The following is a 22,270-nucleotide window of genomic DNA, read 5'->3' on the forward strand; positions in this document are numbered from 1 at the left end:
CACACACAACCACACACACCCCCATGCACACCCACACACACACCCATACACACACACCCACATGCACCCCTCAACACAAACTGCATCATCCTGTCCAGCACTGACCTTGCACGTCTTGATGAAGCCTTTGCCGAAGTTGTCGTGATCGTGCAGCCTCAGGTCAAGGTCATCGATGTTCTGCACACACACAATACCAGCACCATCACACACACTACACACCACAACTCACTGCCTGCACTACACACCACAACTCACTGCCTGCACTAACACACAACTCACTGCCTACACTACAATCAATCAATCAATGAGTCTTATATCGCGCATATTCCGTGGGTACAGTTCTAGGCGCTCTGCAGTGATGCCGTGTGAGATGAAATTTTATACGGCCAGTAGATTGCAGCCATGTCGGCGCATATTTACCTTTCACGGCCTTATTCCAAGTCACACGGGTATGGTAGACAATTATTAACTGTGCCTAAGCAATTTTGCCAGGAAAGACCCTTTTGTCAATCGTGGGATCTTTAACGTGCACACCCAATGTAGTATACACGGGGGGTGGTTCGGACACCGAAGAGAGTCTGCACACAAAGTTGACTCTGTGAAATAAATTTCCGCCGAACCTGGGATCGAACTCGCGCTGACAGCGGCCAACTGAATACAAATCCAGTGCGCTACCAACTGAGCTATATCCCCGCCCACTACACACCACAACTCACTGCCTGCACTACACACCACAACTCACTGCCTGCACTACACACCACAACTCACTGCCTGCACTACACACCACAACTCACTGCCTGCACTACACACCACAACTCACTGCCTGCACTACACACCACAACTCACTGCCTGCACTACACACCACAACTCACTGCCTGCACTACACACCACAACTCACTGCCTGCACTACACACCACAACTCACTGCCTGCACTACACACCACAACTCACTGCCTGCACTACACACCACAACTCACTGCCTGCACTACACACCACAACTCACTGCCTGCACTACACACCACAACTCACTGCCTGCACTAACACACCACAACTCACTGCCTGCACTAACACACCACAACTCACTGCCTGCACTACACACCACAACTCACTGCCTGCACTACACACCACAACTCACTGCCTGCACTACACACCACAACTCACTGCCTGCACTAACACACCACAACTCACTGCCTGCACTAAAACACCACAAAAACCAAATCACGAAAGAGTGATAGCAGACAGAGAGTGTGAAACAGACAGACAAACAGACAAACAGAGAAACAGACAGACAAGTAGACAGACAGACTGACAGACAAAGAAACAGACAGACAGACAAACAGACAAACAAGTAGACAGACAGACTGACAGACAGACAAACAGACAGAGAAACAGACAAACAGACCGACAGACAGACCTGTTGGTGCAGAGTGAAGGCGCGAGAGATGTGATCCCCCAGCTGCTTGTTCACCTCCCATACCAGTCGCTGTGGGACCTTAGGGTTAATCGCCCCTGTCTTCACCGGCAACGGCCTTCCCTGGTTGTCGTACAGGCCCAGCACCCTGCCATAAAGGTGGTAAGGTCAGCACAGGTAACAAACATCTCCACCCCACACTGAAAGGTCAGAATAGAGGACAGACCTCTCCACCCCACACTGAAAGGTCAGAATAGAGGACAGACCTCTCCACCCCACACTGAAAGGTCAGAATAGAGGACAGACCTCTCCACCCCACACTGAAAGGTCAGAATAGAGGAAGACCTCTCCACCTCACACTGAAAGGTCAGAATAGAGGACAGACCTCTCCACCCCACACTGAAAGGTCAGAATAGAGGACAGACCTCTCCACCCCACACTGAAAGGTCAGAATAGAGGACAGACCTCTCCACCCCACACTGAAAGGTCAGAATAGAGGATAGACCTCTCCACCCCACACTGAAAGGTCAGAATAGAGGACAACCCTCTCCACCCCACACTGAAAGGTCAGAATAGAGGACAACCCTCTCCACCCCACACTGAAAGGTCAGAATAGAGGACAACCCTCTCCATCCCACACTGAAAGGTCAGAATAGAGGACAGACCTCTCCACCTCACACTGAAAGGTCAGAATAGAGGACAGACCTCTCCACCCCACACTGAAAGGTCAGAATAGAGGACAACCCTCTCCACCCCACACTGAAAGGTCAGAATAGAGGACAGACCTCTCCACCTCACACTGAAAGGTCAGAATAGAGGACAGACCTCTCCACCCCACATGCACACTGAAAGGTCAGAATAGAGGACAGACCTCTCCACCCCACACTGAAAGGTCAGAATAGAGGACAACCCTCTCCATCCCACACTGAAAGGTCAGAATAGAGGACAGACCTCTCCACCCCACACTGAAAGGTCAGAATAGAGGACAGACCTCTCCACCCCACACTGAAAGGTCAGAATAGAGGACAGACCTCTCCACCCCACACTGAAAGGTCAGAATAGAGGACAGACCTCTCCACCCCACACTGAAAGGTCAGAATAGAGGACAGACCTCTCCACCCCACACTGAAAGGTCAGAATAGAGGACAGACCTCTCCACCCCACACTGAAAGGTCAGAATAGAGGACAACCCTCTCCACCCCACACTGAAAGGTCAGAATAGAGGACAGACCTCTCCACCCCACACTGAAAGGTCAGAATAGAGGACAGACCTCTCCACCCCACACTGAAAGGTCAGAATAGAGGACAGACCTCTCCACCTCACACTGAAAGGTCAGAATAGAGGACAGACCTCTCCACCCCACACTGAAAGGTCAGAATAGAGGACAGACCTCTCCACCCCACACTGAAAGGTCAGAATAGAGGACAGACCTCTCCACCCACACTGAAAGGTCAGAATAGAGGACAGACCTCTCCACCCCACACTGAAAGGTCAGAATAGATGACAGACCTCTCCACCCCACACTGAAAGGTCAGAATAGAGGACAACCCTCTCCACCCCACACTGAAAGGTCAGAATAGAGGACAGACCTCTCCACCCCACACTGAAAGGTCAGAATAGAGGACAGACCTCTCCACCACACACAATAATGATGTAGGGATGTACCCACGCCCTCACACACACACTGACATCCACACACACACTGACATCCACACACACACTGACATCCACACACACACTGACATCCACACACAAACTTTCTCTCTCCTTTCCCCAACCCCTCCCATCAAAAGTGTAGACAACGCACAGTGCACTCACACCCCCACCCCCCTCCACCCTAACAGGCACCCACTATCCCTTCCCCTCAACGTGGGAAGCAAACAATGGATTATTTATCAACATATGCATAACTGCAAATAAACATATCATGCTGTCCCTCTCACCACCCCCTCCACACACACACAGGCACACACACTGCCAAACAGACAGACAGACAAACAAAGCCACAGAAAGATCAAATCAAATCAAATCAAATTTTTCGAGGGTGAATGTGACATAAGCAATACAATGAGCTTTTTTTCAACCAGCCCTCGCCCAGAGAGGGGACTACTCTAAGGCCTAAAAAAAAAATAGGTGTGGTTACGGTAACCCGACCTACCCTAATTTTTGGGGCCGACCCTATAACTTTTTATTACATTTGTCAAAAAAAAAACAAAAAAAACCCAAGTAAACGAGTGCAGAAAACGCAATGAAAGCGAAAGCGCCCGAGTCGCACACTTATTTCCCTGTCAAGTAGGTTTAATTTGTACACATTAGAAAAAAAAGTAAAAGAAAAAAAAGTAAAAAAAAAAAAGTGATTGCCTACCTTCCTACCCTATTTTTTTTGGCTATGTTACCGTAACCACACCTATTTTTTTTTTTTGGCCTAATCACATATTTACATGGACATGCACATAGAAAGAGAGAGAGAGAGAGAGCGAGAGACAGAGATAGAGAGAGACAGAGAGAGAGAGAGAGACAGAGACAGAGAGACAGAGAGACAGACAGACAGACAAACACACAGAGAGACAGAACACGAACTCGAACTCGAAAACTTCATCACCGAGGGATGATAGCATTAGGTCCGTATGGTCCTTTCTTACAGCTAGTCCCTACTATAATACACACATGAAACGAAGAACAAGTATGAAGAATAAAAAAAAGAAATCAAATAAAACACAATCATGTAGGGAAAAGTATAACAAACATTAGTGTGCTTGTGGAAGCATATTATACATTTTCTCTTTTACAGACAGAGAATGAGACAAACACACAGACACAGACAGACAGAGAATGAGACAGACACACAGACACAGACAGACAGAGAATGAGACAGACAAACACACAGACAGACAGAGAATGAGACAAACACACAGACACAGACAGACAGAGAATGAGACAGACACACAGACACAGACAGACAGAGAATGAGACAGACACACAGACACAGACAGACAGAGAATGAGACAGACACACAGACACAGACAGACAGAGAATGAGACAGACACACAGACACAGACAGACAGAGAATGAGACAGACACACAGACACAGACAGACAGAGAATGAGACAGACACACAGACACAGACAGACAGAGAATGAGACAAACACACAGACACAGACAGAGAATGAGACAGACACACAGACAGACAGAGAATGAGACAGACACACAGACAGACAGAGAATGAGACAGACACACAGACACAGACAGACAGAGAATGAGACAAACACACAGACAGACAGAGAATGAGACAAACACACAGACACAGACAGACAGAGAATGAGACAGACACACAGACACAGACAGACAGAGAATGAGACAGACACACAGACACAGACAGACAGAGAATGAGACAGACACACAGACACAGACAGACAGAGAATGAGACAGACAGAGAATGAGACAGACACACAGACACAGACAGACAGAGAATGAGACAGACACACAGACAGACAGAGAATGAGACAGACACACAGACACAGACAGACAGACAGAGAATGAGACAGACACACAGACACAGACAGACAGACAGAGAATGAGACAGACACACAGACACAGACAGACAGACAGAGAATGAGACAGACACACAGACAGACAGAGAATGAGACAGACACACAGACAGACAGACAGAGAATGAGACAGACACACAGACACAGACAGACAGAGAATGAGACAAACACACAGACACAGACAGACAGAGAATGAGACAGACACACAGACAGACAGAGAATGAGACAGACACACAGACACAGACAGACAGAGAATGAGTCAGACACACAGACACAGACAGACAGAGAATGAGACAGACACACAGACACAGAATGAGACAGACACACAGACAGACAGACAGACAGAGAATGAGACAAACACACAGACACAGACAGACAGAGAATGAGACAGACACACAGACAGACAGACAGAGAATGAGACAGACACACAGACAGAGAATGAGACAGACACACAGACAGACACAGACACAGAATGAGACAGACACACACACAGACAGACAGACAGAGAATGAGACAAACACACAGACACAGACAGACAGAGAATGAGACAGACACAGACAGACAGAGAATGAGACAAACACACAGACACAGACAGACAGAGAACGAGACAGACACACACAGACATAGACAGACAGAGAATGAGACAGACACACAGACACAGACAGACAGAGAATGAGACAAACACACAGACACAGACAGACAGAGAATGAGACAAACACACAGACACAGACAGACAGAGAATGAGACAGACACACAGACAGACAGACAGAGAATGAGACAAACACACAGACACAGACAGACAGAGAATGAGACAAACACACAGACACAGACAGAGAATGAGACAGACACACAGACACAGACAGACAGAGAATGAGACAAACACACAGACACAGACAGACAGAGAATGAGACAAACACACAGACACAGACAGAGAATGAGACAAACACACAGACAGACAGACAGAGAATGAGACAAACACACAGACACAGACAGACAGAGAATGAGACAGACACACAGACAGACAGACAGAGAATGAGACAGACACACAGACACAGACAGACAGAGAATGAGACAGACACACAGACACAGACAGACAGAGAATGAGACAAACACACAGACAGACAGAGAATGAGACAGACACACAGACAGACAGAGAATGAGACAGACACACAGACACAGACAGACAGAGAATGAGACAGACACACAGACACAGACAGACAGAGAATGAGACAGACAGAGAATGAGACAGACACACAGACACAGACAGACAGAGAATGAGACAAACACACAGACACAGACAGACAGAGAATGAGACAGACACACAGACACAGACAGACAGAGAATGAGACAGACACACAGACACAGACAGACAGAGAATGAGACAGACACACAGACACAGACAGACAGAGAATGAGACAGACACACAGACACAGACAGACAGAGAATGAGACAGACACACAGTCACAGACAGACAGAGAATGAGACAGACACACAGACACAGACAGACAGAGAATGAGACAAACACACAGTCACAGACAGACAGAGAATGAGACAGACACACACAGACACAGACAGACAGAGAATGAGACAAACACACAGACAGACAGACAGAGAATGAGACAGACACACACAGACAGACAGAGAATGAGACAGCCACACAGACACAGACAGACAGAGAATGAGATAAACACACAGACAGAGAATGAGACAGACACACAGTCACAGACAGACAGAGAATGAGACAGACACACACAGACAGACAGAGAATGAGACAGACACACAGACAGACAGACAGAGAATGAGATAAACACACAGACAGAGAATGAGACAGACAAACACACAGTCAGACAGACAGAGAATGAGACAGACACACACAGACAGACAGAGAATGAGACAGCCACACAGACACAGACAGAGAATGAGACAAACACACAGACACAGACAAACAGAGAATGAGACAAACACACAGACATAGACAGACAGAGAATGAGACAGACACACAGACAGACAGACAGAGAATGAGACAGACACACAGACAGACAGAGAATGAGACAAACACACAGACAGACAGAGAATGAGACAGACACACAGACACAGACAGACAGAGAATGAGACAAACACACAGACACAGACAGACAGAGAATGAGACAGACACACAGACACAGACAGACAGAGAATGAGACAGACACACAGACACAGACAGACAGAGAATGAGACAGACACACAGACACAGACAGACAGAGAATGAGACAGACACACAGACACAGACAGACAGAGAATGAGACAGACACACAGACACAGACAGACAGAGAATGAGACAAACACACAGACACAGACAGGCAGAGAATGAGACAAACACACAGACAGACAGAGAATGAGACAGACACACAGACAGACAGAGAATGAGACAGACACACAGACACAGACAGACAGAGAATGAGACAGACACACAGACACAGACAGACAGACAGAGAATGAGACAGACACACAGACACAGACAGACAGAGAATGAGACAGACAGAGAATGAGACAGACACACAGACACAGACAGACAGAGAATGAGACAGACACACAGACACAGACAGACAGAGAATGAGACAGACACACAGACACAGACAGACAGAGAATGAGACAGACACACAGACAGACAGAGAATGAGACAGACACACAGACACAGACAGACAGACAGAGAATGAGACAGACACACAGACACAGACAGACAGACAGAGAATGAGACAGACACACAGACAGACAGAGAATGAGACAGACACACAGACACAGACAGACAGAGAATGAGACAGACACACAGACAGACAGAGAATGAGACAGACACACAGACAGACAGACAGAGAATGAGACAGACACACAGACAGACAGACAGACAGAGAATGAGACAGACAAACACACAGACAGACAGAGAATGAGACAGACACACAGACACAGACAGACAGAGAATGAGACAGACACACAGACACAGACAGACAGAGAATGAGACAAACACACAGACACAGACAGACAGAGAATGAGACAGACACACAGACAGACAGAGAATGAGACAGACACACAGACACAGACAGACAGAGAATGAGACAGACACACAGACACAGACAGACAGAGAATGAGACAAACACACAGACACAGACAGACAGAGAATGAGACAGACACACAGACAGAGACAGACAGAGAATGAGACAGACACACAGACACAGACAGACAGAGAATGAGACAGACACACAGACACACAGACACAGACAGACAGAGAATGAGACAGACACACAGACACAGACAGACAGAGAATGAGACAGACACACAGACAGACAGACAGAGAATGAGACAGACACACAGACAGACAGACAGAGAATGAGACAGACACACAGACAGACAGACAGACAGAGAATGAGACAAACACACAGACACAGACAGACAGAGAATGAGACAGACACACAGACAGACAGACAGAGAATGAGACAAACACACAGTCACAGACAGACAGAGAATGAGACAGACACACAGTCACAGACAGACAGAGAATGAGACAGACACACACACACAGACAGACAGAGAATGAGACAGACACACAGACACAGACAGACAGAGAATGAGACAGACACACAGACAGACAGACAGAGAATGAGACAAACACACAGACACAGACAGACAGAGAATGAGACAGACACACACACACAGACAGAGAATGAGACAGACACACAGACACAGACAGACAGAGAATGAGACAGACACACAGACAGACAGACAGAGAATGAGACAGACACACAGACACAGACAGACAGAGAATGAGACAAACACACAGACACAGACAGACAGAGAATGAGACAGACACACAGACACAGACAGACAGAGAATGAGACAGACACACAGACACAGACAGACAGAGAATGAGACAGACACACAGACACAGACAGACAGAGAATGAGACAGACACACAGACACAGACAGACAGAGAATGAGACAGACACACAGTCACAGACAGACAGAGAATGAGACAAACACACAGACACAGACAGACAGAGAATGAGACAGACACACAGACACAGACAGACAGAGAATGAGACAGACAAACACACAGACACAGACAGACAGAGAATGAGACAAACACACAGACAGACAGACAGAGAATGAGACAGACACACAGACAGACAGACAGAGAATGAGACAAACACACACAGACAGACAGAGAATGAGACAGCCACACAGACACAGACAGACAGAGAATGAGATAAACACACAGACAGAGAATGAGACAGACACACAGTCACAGACAGACAGAGAATGAGACAAACACACAGACAGACAGACAGAGAATGAGACAAACACACAGACACAGACAGAGAATGAGACAAACACACAGACACAGACAGACAGAGAATGAGACAAACACACAGACACAGACAGACAGAGAATGAGACAGACACACAGACACAGACAGACAGAGAATGAGACAGACACACAGACAGACAGAGAATGAGACAGACACACAGACACAGACAGACAGAGAATGAGACAAACACACAGACACAGACAGACAGAGAATGAGACAGACACACAGACACAGACAGACAGAGAATGAGACAAACACACAGACACAGACAGACAGAGAATGAGACAGACACACAGACAGACAGAGAATGAGACAGACACACAGACACAGACAGACAGAGAATGAGACAAACACACAGACACAGACAGACAGAGAATGAGACAGACACACAGACACAGACAGACAGAGAATGAGACAGACACACAGACATAGACAGACAGAGAATGAGACAGACACACAGACACAGACAGACAGAGAATGAGACAGACACACACACACAGACAGACAGAGAATGAGACAGACACACAGACACAGACAGACAGAGAATGAGACAAACACACAGACACAGACAGACAGAGAATGAGACAAACACACAGACAGAGACAGACAGAGAATGAGACAGACACACAGACACAGACAGACAGAGAATGAGACAGACACACAGACACAGACAGACAGAGAATGAGACAGACACACAGACACAGACAGACAGAGAATGAGACAGACACACACACAGTCAGACAGACAGAGAATGAGACAGACACACAGACACAGACAGACAGAGAATGAGACAGACACACACACAGACAGACAGACAGAGAATGAGACAAACACACAGACACAGACAGACAGAGAATGAGACAGACACAGACAGACAGAGAATGAGACAAACACACAGACAGACAGACAGAGAATGAGACAAACACACAGACAGACAGACAGAGAATGAGACAAACACACAGACACAGACAGACAGAGAATGAGACAGACACACAGACACAGACAGACAGAGAATGAGACAGACACACAGACAGACAGACAGAGAATGAGACAAACACACAGACACAGACAGACAGAGAATGAGACAAACACACAGACACAGACAGAGAATGAGACAGACACACAGACACAGACAGACAGAGAATGAGACAGACACACAGACAGACAGACAGAGAATGAGACAGACACACAGACAGACAGACAGAGAATGAGACAAACACACAGACACAGACAGACAGAGAATGAGACAGACACACACACACAGACAGACAGAGAATGAGACAGACACACAGACACAGACAGACAGAGAATGAGACAGACACACACACACAGACAGACAGAGAATGAGACAGACACACAGACACAGACAGACAGAGAATGAGACAAACACACAGACACAGACAGACAGAGAATGAGACAGACACACAGACACAGACAGACAGAGAATGAGACAAACACACAGTCACAGACAGACAGAGAATGAGACAGACACACACAGACACAGACAGACAGAGAATGAGACAAACACACAGACAGACAGTCAGAGAATGAGACAGACACACACAGACAGACAGAGAATGAGACAGACACAGACAGACAGACAGAGAATGAGACAGACAAACACACAGACAGACAGAGAATGAGACAAACACACAGACAGAGAATGAGACAGACACACAGACACAGACAGACAGAGAATGAGACAGACACACAGACAGACAGAGAATGAGACAGACACACAGACAGAGAATGAGACAAACACACAGACAGACAGACAGAGAATGAGACAGACACACAGACAGACAGACAGAGAATGAGACAGACACACAGACAGACAGACAGAGAATGAGACAGACACACAGACAGACAGAGAATGAGACAAACACACAGACAGACAGAGAATGAGACAGACACACAGACACAGACAGACAGAGAATGAGACAAACACACAGACACAGACAGACAGAGAATGAGACAGACACACAGACACAGACAGACAGAGAATGAGACAGACACACAGACACAGACAGACAGAGAATGAGACAAACACACAGACAGACAGACAGAGAATGAGACAGACACACAGACAGACAGAGAATGAGACAAACACACAGACACAGACAGACAGAGAATGAGACAGACACACAGACATAGACAGACAGAGAATGAGACAGACACACAGACACAGACAGACAGAGAATGAGACAAACACACAGACAGACAGACAGAGAATGAGACAGACACACAGACACAGACAGACAGAGAATGAGACAGACACACAGACACAGACAGACAGAGAATGAGACAAACACACAGACATAGACAGACAGAGAATGAGACAGACACACAGACACAGACAGACAGAGAATGAGACAAACACACAGACACAGACAGACAGAGAATGAGACAGACACACAGACACAGACAGACAGAGAATGAGACAGACACACAGACACAGACAGACAGAGAATGAGATAAACACACAGACACAGACAGACAGAGAATGAGACAGACACACAGACACAGACAGACAGAGAATGAGACAGACACACAGACAGACAGAGAATGAGACAGACACACAGACACAGACAGACAGAGAATGAGACAAACACACAGACACAGACAGACAGAGAATGAGACAGACACACAGACACAGACAGACAGAGAATGAGACAAACACACAGACAGACAGACAGAGAATGAGACAGACACACAGACAGACAGAGAATGAGACAGACACACAGACACAGACAGACAGAGAATGAGACAAACACACAGACACAGACAGACAGAGAATGAGACAGACACACAGACACAGACAGACAGAGAATGAGACAGACACACAGACACAGACAGACAGAGAATGAGACAGACAGACAGAGAATGAGACAGACACACAGACACAGACAGACAGAGAATGAAACAGACACACAGACACAGACAGACAGAGAATGAGACAGACACACAGACACAGACAGACAGAGAATGAGACAAACACACAGACACAGACAGACAGAGAATGAGACAGACACACACACACAGACAGAGAATGAGACAGACAGACACACAGACACAGACAGACAGAGAATGAGACAAACACACAGACACAGACAGAGAATGAGACAAACACACAGACACAGACAGACAGAGAATGAGACAGACACAGACAGACAGACAGAGAATGAGACAAACACACAGACAGAGAATGAGACAGACAAACACACAGTCAGACAGACAGTGTCACCTACTCGTTGACCATGTTGTACTCGATGCAGTGGGCCACGACGGGAGCGTCGGCGAAGGAGTGCTCGCAGTTCATGCCCATCTTGCCGTTCTTAAAGACGAGCAAGGTGAAGGTCTTGTCGAACCAGATGCAGCGCCCGTCGCCGTGCAGCAGGTACGACGCCCGCCCAGACAGATCTTTGAAGGGGAAGCTGTGGTTGTCCAAGTTGACCTGAAATCATAACATCACACTGATGGGCACAGTTGCGTAGACATCTGCCTCCTAATCGGAAGGCGGTGTGTTCAAATCCCGGCTGCAAGTTAACCTGGGATATCGGCAAAATCTCCACCCTGAAACCTCCAGGCAGCCGCGGCCGGAATTTGAACTCATGAACTTCCGATTAGGAGGCTGATGTCTTCTTCTTCTTCTTCAGCGTTCCAGAATTGTCTGGTTACGTGTGAGCTCGTTTGCCCATTTGGGTTCCCCACACTATACTCTGAGAGAATAGTCAGCTTCACTCCGCATTTGTTGAGTAGGCATGCTGGTTTTTTTTCGTGTTTCCATAACCCACCGAACTCTGACATGGATTACAGGATCTTTTCCGTGCGCACTTGGTCTTGTGCTTGCGTGTACACACGAAGGGGGTTAAGTCGCTAGCAGGTCTGGACATAAATTGACCTGGGAGATCGGAAAAATCTCCACTCTTAACCCACCAGGCGGCAGCGACCGGGATTCGAACTGACGACCTCCCGATTAGGAGGCCGACGTCTTACCACCACGCAACTGCGCCCGTCGCTGATGTCATACACTAAGCCACTGCGCCCGTCGCTGATGTCATACACTAAGCCACTGCGCCCGTCGCTGATGTCATACACTAAGCCACTGTGCCCATCACTGATGTCATACACTGAGCCACTGTGCCCGTCGCTGATGTCATACACTGAGCCACTGTGCCCGTCGCTGATGTCATACACTAAGCCACTGCGCCCGTCGCTGATGTCATACACTGAGCCACTGCGCCCGTCGCTGATGTCATACACTAAGCCACTGCGCCCGTCGCTGATGTCATACACTAAGCCACTGTGCCCGTCGCTGATGTCATACACTAAGCCACTGTGCCCGTCGCTGTTGTCATACACTAAGCCACTGCGCCCGTCGCTGTTGTCATACACTAAGCCACTGTGCCCGTCGCTGTTGTCATACACTGAGCCACTGTGCCCGTCGCTGTTGTCATACACTAAGCCACTGTGCCCGTCGCTGATGTCATACACTGAGCCACTGTGCCCATCACTGATGTCATACACTGAGCCACTGCGCCTGTCGCTGATGTCATACACTGAGCCACTGCGCCCGTCGCTGATGTCATACACTGAGCCACTGCACCAGTCGCTGATGTCATACGCTGAGCCACTGCGCCCGTCGCTGATGTCATACACTAAGCCACTGCGCCCGTCGCTGATGTCATACACTAAGCCACTGCGCCCATCGCTGATGTCATACACTAAGCCACAGTGCCCGTCGCTGATGTCATACACTGCGCCCGTCGCTGATGTCATACACTAAGCCACTGCGCCTGTCGCTGTTGTCATACACTAAGCCACTGGGCCCGTCGCTGATGTCATACACTAAGCCACTGTGCCCATCGCTGATGTCATACACTAAGCCACTGCGCCCGTCGCTGATGTCATACACTAAGCCACTGCGCCCGTCCTGGTTGAGAACATAACAGAGCTAACGACCGACAGTCTAGGATACCCCCTTGGCTTCTTGAGACAACACACAACAGACCCATGCTGACTATGAAGGAACATGTGTGTGTGTGTACAACATCAGCTGACATATCTTTTTTGGACAAAAACTTCCCCCGAAAGAGGCGTGTGGCTGCCCAAATGGCGGGGTTAAAACAGTCATGCACGTTAAATTCCCTGTGTGCAAAAATAAAGTTTATAGCCCATGAACAAAGAAGAAGAAGAAAAAAAAAGAAAAATGGTTGCCCAAGGTGATTAGTGAGAACTTAACCCAGCTCAAAAAAACAACCCCAAATGTAGACTGTGAACAATGTCCGGCATTTGAGAAGGGCATCAAGGAAAGACAACTCAATAACATGATGGCCGACTGTATGATAAGAGCAGCATGAAAAGACAACTCAATAACATGATGGACGACTGTTTGATAAGAGCAGCAAGGAACAACTCACAAACATGATGGCGGACTCGACGACCTTGAGAGAGTCTCGGTTGATGCCGGAGCCGAAGTGATCTTTGCGGATCTTCCACCAGGTGGGTCTGTCCAGGGTGGTGAGGGTGGGGATGGACTTCTGACCCTCCGTGTACTGGCCTGCACCCAGTCATTGGACACGTTGGACACACGCATGGAGAACGAGGCTTTGGAAGAGATCGAGGTTCCATAAGACGCGTCTTCAATTTGGACGTGTCGACTCCGGGATGTTTGGAGCAAAAGGCACGCAAGTACAGCATGTACTATAAACAGAATACTACATGGCTTGCTGTGTCGTGCCAGATTTACACTCGTTGCTTTTTCAAATATTGAAAAGCTCATTTTCTCTCGCAGTTCAATATTACACAAGAAGGGCAAAGCCCATACGACTCACATGCTTGACCTTGACCTTTACATGACCTTGACCTTCAGGGTCAAGGTCAAATAACTAAACCTAGCATGGAACACAAAGCTGTTAATTCAAGACATAGGAAGTACAATGGTGCTTATTGGCTCTTTCTACCATGAGATATGGTCACTTTTAGTGGTTCACTACCTTATTTTGGTCACATTTCATAAGGGTCAAAGTGACCTTGACCTTGATCATATGTGACCAAATGTGTCTCATGATGAAAGCATAACATGTGCCCCACATAATTTTTAAGTTTGAAACAGTTATCTTCCATAGTTCAGGGTCAAGGTCACTTCAAAATATGTATACAATCCAACTTTGAAGAGCTCCTGTGACCTTGACCTTGAAGCAAGGTAAACCAAACTGGTATCAAAAGATGGGGTTTACTTTGCCCTATATATCATATATAGGTGAGGTATTCAATCTCAAAAACTTCAGAGAAAATGGGAAAAATGGGAAAAATAGCTGTTTTTTAGACAACATTTATGGCCCCTGCGACCTTGACCTTGAAGTAAGGTCAAGATGCTATGTATGTTTTTTGGGGCCTTGTCATCATACACCATCTTGCCAAATTTGATACTGATAGACTGAATAGTGTCCAAGAAATATCCAACGTTAAAGTTTTCCGGACGGACGGACGGACGGACGACTCGGGTGAGTACATAGACTCACCTTTGCTTCGCATGTGAGTCAAAAAAGCTACTTGTGTAAATCTAGTATGACACAGTAAGCCATGTAGTATTCTCTATATATGAGTCTCACCTAGGCACCTAAATAAAAGTTTTAAAGCAAAATTCAGCCTTTCTTAACTGTGTAAATTTAAATGAAGTTGACTTCTTGTTGTATTAATCTGAAGAACAAATTGACACCAAAAAAACAACAACAAAACAACACCATTTTCTTTCATCTTCTGTCTCCTGGTCGTTTTGTCTCCTGGTCGTTTTTCAAAGTATATAATCAGTCTACAGACAAAAGTTTGTCAAAAATATAGAAGGAAGAAGAATCAAGTAACACACTGCACCCTCATATTTGTTGGCATCGTCGATGATCCACTGCATCTGTATATGAAGTTGCTGGGGCGCCAGTATCTTCCCGAAGGCGTCGTACACATCCAGCGAGTACATAACCCCTTTACAGTACACCACTATGTGCTGCAACACACAGTGACACTCCCATAAACAGTGACACTCCCATAAACAGTGACACTCCCATAAACAGTGACACTCCCATAAACAGTGACACTCCCATAAACAGTGACACTCCCATAAACAGTGACACTCCCATAAACAGTGACACTCCCATAAACAGTGACACTCCCATAAACATTGACACTCCCATAAACAGTGACACTCCCATAAACATTGACACTCCCATAAACAGTGACACTCCCATAAACATTGACACTCCCATAAACACTCCCATAAACATTGACACTCCCATAAACATTGACACTCCCATAAACAGTGACACTCCCATAAAGAGTGACACTCCCATAAACAGTGACACTCCCATAAACAGTGACACTCCCATAAACACTCCCATAAACAGTGACACTCCCATAAACATTGACACTCCCATAAACAGTGACACTCCCATAAACAGTGACACTCCCATAAACAGTGACACTCCCATAAACAGTGACACTCCCATAAACAGTGACACTCCCATAAACACACATCTTCCCGTTTAAAATACACCACTATATGCTGTAACGTAATTTACATAACATTGAATACACACAACCTACACTAACACAACGTGTACCAGGACACACAACCATGTACTTCACATACATTATACTTCACATACATTATACTTCACATACATTATACACACATGCATGCACACACAAACACAGACACAGACAGATAGACACACAGACACACACCAACAGAGAGACATACACAGGGCTGAAAGTCCAACAAATGGTGTACTAGCCTTTGGCTAGTGATTCTGAACATGTACTAGCCAGAGAGCAAACTTTACTAGCCAAACCAACAATTTGTTTCAGCAACTTTACTCATATTTGGTGAGTAGATGAACATTTTTACTCGCCAGTTACAGGCCTAACACACACCAACAGACATACACGGATAGACAGACACGGATAGACAGACAGACAGACAGACAGACAGACAGACAGACAGACAGACAGACAGACAGACAGACAGGGATGGACAGACAGACATGCAGACAGACAAACACACAGACAGACAGACATGGATAGACAGACAGACAGATAGACACACAGACAAACACACACTCAGACAGACAGACACACAGACAGACAGACACTGATAGACAGACAGGCACGGATGGACAGACAGACAGATAGACACATTGACAAACACACACTCAGACAAACATACACTCAGACAAACACACACTCAGTCAGACAGACAGACACACACACGGACAGACAGACAGGCACGGATCGACAGACAGACAGAAAGACAGACAAACACACACACAGAAAGACAGACAAACACACACACAGAAAGACACACGGACGGACAGACAGACATGGATAGACAGACAGACAGACACACAGACAGACAGACACTGATAGACAGACAGGCACGGATGGACAGACAGACAGATAGACACATTGACAAACACACACTCAGACAAACACACACTCAGACAAACACACAGTCAGACAGACACACACACACATGGACAGACAGGCACTGATCGACAGACAGACAGAAAGACAGACAGACAGACAAACACACACACAGAAAGACACACGGACGGACAGACAGACACAGATGGACAGACAGACAGAAAGACAGACAGACAGACACACTGACACCTACCCTTGAATCGACCGGTTCATAGTGGACCAGTTCGTCATGCTCTTCTCCGGGCACTCTGTCCAATCAAACATCATCCATAAATATTTTTATAAATAAACATATTGTCGCTGTAATTCACAAACCTTGTATCTCAATTTTTGAGGTTTTGGAACTAAAACAAAAGTAAGATCCCTTATTATGTTGCCCGTGTGGTGATAACAGCTTGTAGCTCCAACTGCTTTCTGGAGTGGTGAAAAGTTCTTGAGAAGACAATTTGTATCTTCATTTCTTTGATATGAGCGGCAAGAATGCCTGCTCAAGTTAAACTTACGAGGTTTTCGTGCCACACTTTGACAGAAACAATGTCAAAATATGAAAGATGCTGTTGTATTTTTAGCTTGCATAACAAAAATAAACTTGTATATATACCACTTCTGGATGACTCCTCTGGATAAAAAAACCCACCTATATCTCAATATTTCATCAACCGTATGGAATATCATTAATAACTGACACTAAGACACATTAAGAATGGTATTGCACTGTATTAAAGAAATATTTACCCATGAATTGAAGTAATATTTGAAGCGGTGGTTTTACAAAACAGTTGTTTTTGTTTGTCTCACAACAGCAACATTTGAGATACGAGGTTTGTGAGTTACAGCATCCATATAACACCTAAAGCGCCATTTTGGCACATTTTTCTGACGAACTGGACCTTAAAAAGTTTAAGGAACATTCGCTGTACTGTAATTTACAAACACCTGCAATGACTACTTCATAAAGGCTCCCTAACTATTCTAAATAATTAAATGATATAATATTTAGTGAGCAATTTTCTTCTCCCACTCTCGCGTGTCCGTTAGTTGTCATACTTTATAAAGTCCTGATAGGAACGCATTTGTCACAGTAGATTGGGCTGTTGGATTGAGGAAGTCACACCTGTTATCTTTTAAAGGAGCTAATGTACTTATTCCGCCATCATGCTAACCTTTGTTTTGTAATTACTATGATTGCTTAAAATAAGCATTATATGCTTGAGTATGTAATCATCCATGCATTGTTCTTGTTACGATTAAAATTGAATAAAGTTTTGTTTAAACCAAATGCGGACACACGTGTGCCTTACGAGGCTAAAACGCTTTGCAAAACTCAACAAAGTACTTTGCATTGAAGATGATCCCGGTCTGGAAAGACGACCAAACACACTATTTACATTTACAATGAATAATGCCCAAGATAAAGAAGAAACAAAAGTAAAAGCCAAAAGGGCAGTTTATCTGGCAGATCGACACTTGTACCAAGTACTCCTCTACCATGACACTTGTACCAAGTACTCCTCTACCATGACACTTGTACCAAGTACTCCTCTACCATGACACTTGTACCAAGTACTCCTCTACCATGACACGTGTACCAAGTACTCCTCTACCATGACACTTGTACCAAGTACTCCTCTACCATGACACTTGTACCAAGTACTCCTCTACCATGACACTTGTACCAAGTACTCCTCTACCATGACACTTGTACCAAGTACTCCTCTACCATGACACTTGTACCAAGTACTCCTCTACCATGACACTTGTACCAAGTACTCCTCTACCATGACACGTGTACCAAGTACTCCTCTACCATGACGCTTGTACCAAGTGCTCCTCTACCATGACACTTGTACCAAGTACTCCTCTACCATGACACGTGTACCAAGTACTCTACCATGACACGTGTACCAAGTACTCCTCTACCCAGACACGTGTACCAAGTACTCCTCTACCATGACACCTGTACCAAGTACTCCTCTACCATGACACTTGTACCAAGTACTCCTCTACCCAGACACCTGTACCAAGTACTCCTCTACCATGACACTTGTACCAAGTACTCCTCTACCAAGACATGGTTCTTAACCCTTCAACTGGTTGTCGCGATATACACTACTCACAAAAAGTTAAGGATCACTATGAGAAAACAGGTGCTCAATAAAATCAGTTCGCTACTGTTATTTCTTTCTCAGTCAAACCAAATTGTTATGAATTCTTGTTCAGCTGTAAGTGGGCGATGTTGTATTAGTGGGAACATTGCATGAGATTCTCTACTACTGAGCTTGGTAGCAAAAGAAAAAGCGGAAACTTGCGAAAAAGGACCTTGTTTTGGATCGTTCAGCCCGAACACATTGCACAAGCCACATGGAAAAACCATTATGCAGGTGCAAGCACTGCTGTTTATGTGTGAGATGCTGTCACTTGCTTGGCTTTTTGAGAAGCCATACCACCAGTATTAGGCATTATCTGACAATGCCTCCACGACGAAAATTGAACGAGTTTGAGAAGGGACGAGCTGTTGCATGGTTCCAAGATGGTGTCCCCAAGCGAGAAGTGGCCAGGCGACTTCACGTGTCCATCTCGGTCATTGTCAGACTGATTCAACGTTTCACAGCCACCGGGAGGGTCCAGGAAAGATGCAGACCTGGGCGACCAAAGAAGACAACTCCACATGAAGATCGTCTCATTGAACGACTAGCCTTGCAAACCAGAACAGCCTCTTCCAGCATTATTCGAAGGCAGCTGAGGGTGGCTACTAACACCAACATCAGCCAGCAGACCATACGGAATCGCCTTTATGGGTTTAACCTCCGTTCTCGTCGCCCAGCTGTACGGCCACGCTTAACTCCAGCCCATAGGGCAGCACTACAGACGTCACGTGAGGTGGACACGTCAGCAATGGTCCCAGGTCCTGTTCAGTGATGAATCACACTTCACCCTGAACCACAACGACGACCGACTGAGGGTCTGGGGGCGCCAAGGGGAACGCTACACTGACGCCACTGTCCAAGAAAAGGTAGCCTTTGGTGGAGGTTCTGTAATGGTCTGGGGGGGCTTCAGCCTTCACCACAGAACACCCTTGTTTCATGTACAGGGTAACCTGACTGGCCTCCGATACCGGGATGAGATCCTTCGACCGCTGGCTGTGCCTACACTGCAGCAGATGGGACCGCATGCTGTCTACCAGGATGACAACGCTCGCCCCCACAGGGCAAGGGTGGTCAACGACTTCCTGCAGCAGTCTGGAGTCAACAGAATGGAGTGGCCAGCATGCAGTCCCGATCTCAACCCGATTGAGAACCTCTGGGATGAGTTGGATCGCAAAGTGAGGAGCAACCACCACCCTCTCAGGGATGTCCAGCACCTCTACCAGCTGCTGCAGGCAGAGTGGCAGGCGCTTCCACAGAGGATCTTCACCACCCTGGTCAACTCTATGAGGACTCGCTGCGTCGAGTGCCAGAACAGCCAGGGCGGTTACACGCATTACTGAACTTTTGGGAGCATCTGAATGCCATGTCTTGTGATTTCAACGACTTTGTGAAATTACATTTTGATACGTACACACTTTGATAAAATGTACAGACCAAACGATTGCTCGAAATTAAAGGAAATGTTGTATCGTTATCACTAAAGCATTGAATTAAACGTGTGCCAAATACCAACGCATTGGCTTTCTTATTTGGAAAGTTATGAGTTTGTGTGCAAGTGATCCTTAACTTTTTGTGAGTAGCTTATGTCGCGCTACTTTACGTATACTGTCACCTGGTTGTCACGACATATGTCGCGCTACTGGCTCAGTCTGTTTGGTCGGTTCCGATTACCTCCCATGGATGCGAAAACCTATCTGACCGTTTTTCTTTATTTTTGTCTCTGTTAATTCACTAGAGTCTAGTGGCTATGTAACATGTGTTACAGAATTGCACCAGTGTAAGGGTTAATTCACCAGTGGCTATGTAACATATGTTACAGAATTGCACCAGTGTAAGGGTTAATTCACCCGTGGCTATGTAACATGTGTTACAGAATTGCGCGAGTGTAAGGGTTAATTCACCAGTGGCTATGTAACATAAGAATAAGAATAAGAATAAGAATACTTTATTATCTCATAGAGAAATTCAGGCGTGGTACATAACAATATAGTGGGGCGGCTTAGCCCACATGTTCAAAAGAATTGTGCATTTTGTTACAGAATTGCACTAGTGTAATTGTACATGTGTTACAGAATTGCACCAGTGTAAGGGTTAATTCACCAGTGGCTATGTAACATGTGTTACAGAATTGCACCAGTGTAAGGGTTAATTCACCAGTGGCTATGTAACATGTGTTACAGAATTGCACCAGTATAAGGGTTAATTCACCAGTGGCTATGTAACATGTGTTACAGAATTGCACCAGTATAGGGTTAATTCACCAGTGGCTATGTAACATGTGTTACAGAATTGCACCAGTATAAGGGTTAATTCACCAGTGGCTATGTAACATGTGTTACAGAATTGC

General features: G+C 46.1%; 1 protein-coding gene across 2 annotated transcripts in view; it reads right to left on the reverse strand.

Moving 5' to 3' along the window:
- LOC138950207 (carnitine O-palmitoyltransferase 1, liver isoform-like) overlaps positions 1-22,270 on the reverse strand; it is a 49,261-nt gene that overhangs the window by 9,288 nt on the left and 17,703 nt on the right. For both annotated transcript variants that reach the window (XM_070321955.1, XM_070321956.1), the window contains 6 exons: positions 17,970-18,024; positions 16,172-16,301; positions 14,719-14,858; positions 12,547-12,752; positions 1,414-1,558; positions 106-177 (listed from right to left, as the gene is read on the reverse strand). In XM_070321955.1, the coding sequence (XP_070178056.1) occupies positions 106-177; positions 1,414-1,558; positions 12,547-12,752; positions 14,719-14,858; positions 16,172-16,301; positions 17,970-18,024 (748 nt within the window). The remainder of the gene's footprint in view (positions 1-105; positions 178-1,413; positions 1,559-12,546; positions 12,753-14,718; positions 14,859-16,171; positions 16,302-17,969; positions 18,025-22,270) is intronic.

This window comes from Littorina saxatilis, linkage group LG16 (genome assembly GCF_037325665.1).
Source record: "Littorina saxatilis isolate snail1 linkage group LG16, US_GU_Lsax_2.0, whole genome shotgun sequence".
In the NCBI taxonomy this organism is placed as follows: domain Eukaryota; kingdom Metazoa; phylum Mollusca; class Gastropoda; order Littorinimorpha; family Littorinidae; genus Littorina; species Littorina saxatilis.